At 37.6% G+C, this 6,775-nt stretch overlaps 1 protein-coding gene across 1 annotated transcript in view; it reads left to right on the plus strand.

Moving 5' to 3' along the window:
- The first annotated feature begins 3,366 nt into the window (after window positions 1-3,366).
- Window positions 3,367-6,775, plus strand: part of LOC107988133 (glutamate receptor ionotropic, delta-2-like) — a 27,536-nt gene continuing 24,127 nt past the window's right edge. The window contains exon 1 of the mRNA XM_025053865.1: window positions 3,367-3,610. Within this exon, the coding sequence (XP_024909633.1) occupies window positions 3,380-3,610 (231 nt within the window). The 5' untranslated portion in view covers window positions 3,367-3,379. The remainder of the gene's footprint in view (window positions 3,611-6,775) is intronic.

A 6,775-nucleotide genomic window follows, 5' to 3' on the forward strand; every position in this document is an offset into this window, starting at 1 on the left:
GATGGTGCTGCTTTCTTTACTGGAAAAATATGTGTGTTACATGGTGAATCATTGCATTCTATAAGTATTCCAGCTTTCAAGAATTACTGGCTTTATACCTTCTTGCGTCTGGTTTAATTGGATATTGTTTTACGCATGGTCTATATTCACTGTTTGGTTTTATTATCACTGGTTTGCATGTTGTTAATAGTCTTACATCCGCATTGCCTTGTGACCATAATGTTGTCGGTATTTCTGCTAAGAGGTTCTCTTCTTCTTTTGTCAGTAGAATTTGTCAGGACATTTTCTCTGTATCTCTTATGTGTGTTGCAATCATTGCTCTTGCCACCCAATTAAGTGGAATTTTCCACAAGTTCAGTGCAGGGCTGTAGTAGGTGTTATCTGTTTGCCATTCCCTATCAAGACGGTATGCAGCTGAGGTAGCTATCACGCCCAGTCGTTGCCATGACAATCCTTTTTGTTTTGCTAATGAAACGTGGGTCACCGTACTTGCTGCATGTAATCTCTCTGCTTCTTCTGAAACCTTGACAACAACAGCTATGCACTCTTTATCTGTTATTATGTCTTGAATTAGAATTTGTTGAGTTTTCAGTTTGTGCACCTTTTTATCAAAATCATCGTCTTGCCATGGAGTGTGCTTAAAATGCAACGTTACATGTAGTTTGTCGACTTGTTGGATTTGGTCTGGCATTTTTAACAAATCTGTTATTTTGCTAAGCAATGTTGTTGGGACACTCAAAGGCGGACCAGTGTTCAAATCTAATGACCAATAGTTTGGCGTGCCTGTTCCTTCCACAACCATAACATAAGTGTTTATTTTGTCTATTCTTTTCAAAGTCTTTCTACCAGTCTCAACGGGCACAATCGCTGGTGTAACTGTGGCATTGCATCTCTCCCTAATAAGTTTACTGGACAATTTGTTGCCAAAATAATTTGCACTCGGCATTTATTTCCATTTTCTGGATCTGTGAGAGTTACAGGATTAGTCAGTGGACTTTTTGTAGTCAGTCCATTTGCTGATTTAACAAAGATAAAATCTTTTGATTCTGTTGTGCCTTTTAATTTTTCACAGCACACAGTTCTACATGTTCCTGTGTCACATAAAAAGGGTTTTTTTTTTCGTTTATTATTAGTTCAACTTCTGGTTTACTTGGATCAAATAAGAGAATTACTATGTCTATGAATAAACTAATGTCTCAATTCCATCAACATGTTCTTCTGTTTGTTTTTTCTTTTCCTCTTGTCCTTTTAAATGCAATATTAATTCTCTGAAAAAATGCCCGCATTCTATCTTTTAATTCTGCACTTTCAGGTTGAAGTGGTGTCGGAGGATATCCTGTCATTGGATTCCAATCCCCTTTAACTCTAGCTGTCTTTACCTGTTACTGCCTGAAAAACCTGCTGGAACTTCAGCTCCATTCAGGCAGTAAGAATTAATTAACTGTTGCATATCTGCTCAACATTGCTCGGGGTCTTGCTTATATGATGCAATGTCTGCAGTTGCTTTTATCACATCATCTTTTGTCCAGGTTCTATATATTTTTATAGTGAGTGGTGCCTTTGGATCATTTGGATCTCGTGCGGGATCAGCCACTTGTATCATGGGAAAGGCGTCTGCAATGTTATCATAATTTGGTATTACTGGTGGAGATGGGCTTAAAACATGTGTTTTCTTTGATTGGTTTTAAATTTGGATACAAAGGTTGGTAGGGAGGGGAGGATTGAGAACGTGTCATACGTTCATTTGTATTTGCATTATCTGAAAGTGGAGTTGCTGTATCAGCACGTTATATCTCCTTTTATCTCAGCATCATCTAAAAGTGGAGACGTTTTATCAGCACACTCTCGGTTCTTGTGTACGTTTGACGCTATTGTTTCATTGTCCTCAGGTCAGTTATAGATAGTTTTGTTTTTGCTCACATTTGATTGTGGATTTTTGTTTTGACACATTGCTTCTGTTTTAGTTGTTTTAGTTCTATTCCATTTTTTCTTGCACAAGCTTGTTTAAGCCAACATTCAGCCGCACTCAGCCCAAGCTTCTCTTCTTTTTTTATATAATTGTTTGCCTCTTTTTTATGGCAAACACAAGGTGTTTGCAGTCTTCTTGGTTCAATTTACCCTCAAAACCATACTTTTTCTGCCAATTATTTAAATATGTACAAGACTCTGAATTGTACCTAAACATGTACTTAACATCCCCTTTAAACTCCGGAGTATTTGTCTTTTTGTTACATAAGTTCCCCATTTTGATTTCTTATTTTATTCAATTTTTTAGTTTTGAAATGTTTTATTTTATTTTACGCTGCGCAAAAAACCTAAAAAAAAAAAAAATCTTAATAGTTGGTTTTGTGATCTACTTCAACTGATCAGCAGTTGTACGTGTTTATACCGTAGGTTTCAGACTGCCCGCTGATTCGATCATGACAGTCACACACATTCACATTATCTTTTTTAGGCCTTTGGCATCTAGGGACTGCTGCCCAGGGACTCCAACCCTCTTAGTTCTAGGGTTTGCTGTCCAAGGATTTTCAACCCACGTAGTTCTAGGGATTACTGCCCAGGGTTTTGCAATCCACTTATCAGCATTTAGGGATTACAACCCATATTTCAACCACACGCTGGTAATAAAAAGTTGTTTCTCACCCTCGTCATCGATCGTATTCTGGTCTCAGATGCCATCAATCAGGCCTAGGATCAGGTGTCGGAGTACTGGCATGAGTGAGAATTCACTCCCCAGGTCTTTCCCCAGAACCTGGTTCTGGCCGTGCACGTTCTCCACCCGATCTTTAGGTTCTGCTTAATGTGTTGGCATCTGGCTCGAAGGACCAAGTTATGTCAGGATTATTCTAACATAAATGACGACAAAGTAACAACACAAAAGACGTCTGGATCTTTTTCTTGCAAGGGGAGAGTGCAGCTTATTCTTCTGGCAGCTTCCTCATCAACTCCGAGTTGCTGCACCCTTCCTCTGCTCTTTTATTTAGTTTACAAAAGTATCAGATTACATATCATTTGATTTTGTGTGAATATATGGGGTAAAAATGCTGGTAAAAAAATGGGGTAAAAGGCTGGATGTGAAAATGGGTGTGAATGGGGTTGTGTCAAGGAAAAGATGGGAAGCAACTTGCTTCCCATCTTTTCCTAAGCAGTTTCTTAAAGCGACAGAAACACATTGGAGTAAATATGGAAAGCAAGCAGTTTGTTAAAGTGATAGTACAGCATGAAGCAATGATAATAAATGCAATTCTTCCAACATCCATTCAATTTCAGAAAGTAATCATTGTTTCTGAATTAGTTAGTTAGTTAGTTTAACATTGAGAAGGAACATGCATGTTCTAAAGTTAAACAAAGTTTGATAAAAAAATTGATCACTGGTCTGATGACACATATTCTTGACACCTTGTCTCCCTTCAGGTCTCTACAGGACTTGTCCAGACAGACAGAGTTGCCTTATGGTACAGTATACGACTCTGCAGTTTATGATCAAGTCCATGCCAAGGCTCTGAACCCCTTTGAGAGAGACCCGATGTACGCCCAGATGTGGCGAATGATTAACCACACAGGAGGAGTGGACAATAACGTTGAGGAGTCCAGAGAAGGTATTCTGAAGGTAGGTCTGGGCTTTTTGATGAAGGGCCAGGTAATTCTAAACACATTTACTGTAGGTAATAACTCGACAGCATTTAACCTAGACATTTTCAATATTCAAAATCAATATTTATACATTTAAAAAAATCTGTGTATTACTGAAACAGAAAGACAAATGACAGCAGTTAGATTTGTGTTCTGGCGTGGCGACTGTTGAACAAGCACCAAAACACATTCCTCCCCAGTCAGTTTTAAAAGCACTTACGAGTCCCTGGGGATGGGTTGTATGCCGAGAAAAATCGCTGATGTGTGTATTTGTGTATGTTTATATAAAATAACAAATTCTTAATATTATTGATGTTGGCTTGTAAAAGGTGTCATGTTTTGCTTTCAAAACCTTTGTGAAGCTTTCCACCTACATAATATTAGCTAGTCTACAGCAGTGTTCCCCAACCTTTTTTGAGCCATGGCACATATTTAGCATCAGCAGCATGAAACCTGTGCCTGTTTAGTTAAACCCAACCTTAATTTACTCTCAGGAATTAAAATAAAACACGCACACAAGAAACAACTTCTTCAGCAGCTTCAAGTCTTTCTCTTATTTTAGTTTTTAACAGCCATCTGTTGCCACCTAGTGTAATATATTTTTGACCTACCACTATTGCATAGCATATCACATTATTTGCAGTAAAAAAAACAACAAAAAAAAAACAATGGTTTTCAGATTAATGAAGTGAAATTGGATAATATTCCACGGTACACTTCAAAATCAGAAGACTTCAAAGACAGAAGACTTCAAGGTGGAGGTGGGACTACATCAAGGATCGGCTCTGAGCCCCTTCTTGTTTGCTTTGGTAAAGGACAGATTGCCAAATGAAGTCAGACAGGAGTCCCCATGGACTGTTTTTTGCAGATGACATTGTGATTTGTAGTGAGAGTAGGCAGCAGCTAGAAGATAACCTAGAGTGGTGGAGGTTTGCACTACAAAGATGAGGAATGAAGGTCAGTCGCAGCAAAACAGAGTATGTGTGTCAACAAAAGGCAGAACAGGTTACAAGGAGCAGAGGTGGTGAAGGTGTAGGTACTTAGGATCAACTGTTCAAAGCAGAGGAGACTGTGGAAGAGAGGTGAAGAATAGAGTACAGGCAGGATGGAACAGCTGGAGAAAAGTGTCAGGAGTGATCTGTGATAGAAGAGTGTCAGCTAAGGTAAAGGGAAAGGTTTACAGGACAGTGGTGAGACCAGCCATGATGTATGGTTTAGAGACGGTAGCAATAGGCAGAAGACAGGAGGGGGAGCTGAAGGTGGCAGAGTTATAGATGCTAAGATTATCTCTAGGAGTGACAAGAATGGACAGGATCAGGAATGAGGTCATTAGAGGGACAACACAGACAGGAAGGTTTGGAGAAAAACCTAGAGAAGCCAGATTGAGATGGTTTGGACAGAAAACACACCTCACACATATATTTATTTATCTGATTGACCTTATCCTGCATATATTATACAGATAATGACAATTATTAGACTGCAGCAGGGCTGTGTGTACCACATAGGATACAAATACTAGTACAAAATGATCAGTTTACAGCCTGGCAAATAGAATATTAAAGTAGCTAGTGCAGGTAAATGTTCCAGAATTCTCCCCAAAGTCCTATTAAAAACAATTATACCAAACAAGATTTAAATAATTAAGTATCAGTTACAATGCCATAAAGGGAAGTATGATAGAAAGTGTGATAAAGTTTAATTACATTAAAACTCTATATAAAGCACTGACGGTGAAAATGGGGCAAATGGTAAGAGTTTAAAACAACAAATCAAACTGATAAAATTGTATTTAAAACTATAGACATGGAATCCCTCAGTGTATGAAAACAATAGGATGAAGCCCATTTGACATTAATGTTTTTACTCACAAATCAGAAATCCTATAAAGGTTTAAAAAGTCACTATAAATCACAGCTCCAGTTACCTGTATGATGAACATTCTGGAGTCAGCAGCTGCCCCCAAAGAGCAGGTTCAGCTGTTTTCTACTGGACTGGTGCAGATTAAATCTGCATCCATTTAACACAGGGATGCCAGACCATTTGAAAGCAAGTAATCAAATCCCAGGCCGATAAGATTATACACAAATAGGACAAGAACGGAGTCCTCTGAACATGAACAAGTAGTGTTGAGGGGAGTGGGATAGATACAAGTTTAATCCGTTCCACAATAGCACTTATGTCGATCCACTTGTACTGTATGTAGATTGCATTTTCCCCATTAAAAATAACTAAAAACCAATTGTTTCGTTCCAGCCCCCAGATATATAATACTAATTAATTAAATCATAATATATATAAACATCATAATCATAATATATATAATAATCTAAACATCAAATACATAGATATAAACAAATATATTGATAATATAAAAAATAATACTTAAAAAAAACATTTTATATTATTGTTATAAAAATGGGTAAAATAACCGAGTGTGGGACAGTGAGCAAGACTGCAATCATGATTAATCACAGAAGAATCACAGTCATGACCAACACAGGTTCAGAATAATCTTCACAAATTAACACGATTAATGCATGGATTCTGTCTGCCCTAGTTTTAAAATATTTTAGTTTTGAAAACCATACATGTTTTTAAATTTTCTAAGAACATTTTTACATTTGTTGTACAATGGTTTAGTAAAAAGGCCATTAAAAACAGCAAATTAGATACAATAGGAAACATTATATTTTCACATTGGGATTTGAAAGTATAAAATTAGTATAACTCTGTGTTAGGCACCATTGATCAGTCAAACAATAATGCTGCTGTGGCTTTAATGTATATAAATGTGTTGCTGCTGCAATTTGCACTGCTATGTATTAGGATGACACAATCCTAATGGGAAGACCAGACTAAATGCTATGTGACCACGAAGTCAATTCACATGGCTGCGCTTCAGTAGCTGCAGGGACAGACACAGCATAAAGAACTGGTTATAGACACGGCAGATTTGGTTTCTCCGGGGCCAAAAATCTCAACACTTGCAGCAACAAGAGAACAAATAGCGGAGGAGGAAGGAAACTGTCCCTCTTGACACTATTTTTCTCTTTTTTTATTTTTTGTCTTTCTTACTTTGGTGTTTATCTGCTCACTGTCTGATTCCACAATCCATGTGTCATTTATTTTGAAGATTTCT

This window comes from Cynoglossus semilaevis, unplaced genomic scaffold, assembly GCF_000523025.1.
Source record: "Cynoglossus semilaevis isolate Cse_v1.0 unplaced genomic scaffold, Cse_v1.0 scaffold371, whole genome shotgun sequence".
Classification (NCBI taxonomy): domain Eukaryota; kingdom Metazoa; phylum Chordata; class Actinopteri; order Pleuronectiformes; family Cynoglossidae; genus Cynoglossus; species Cynoglossus semilaevis.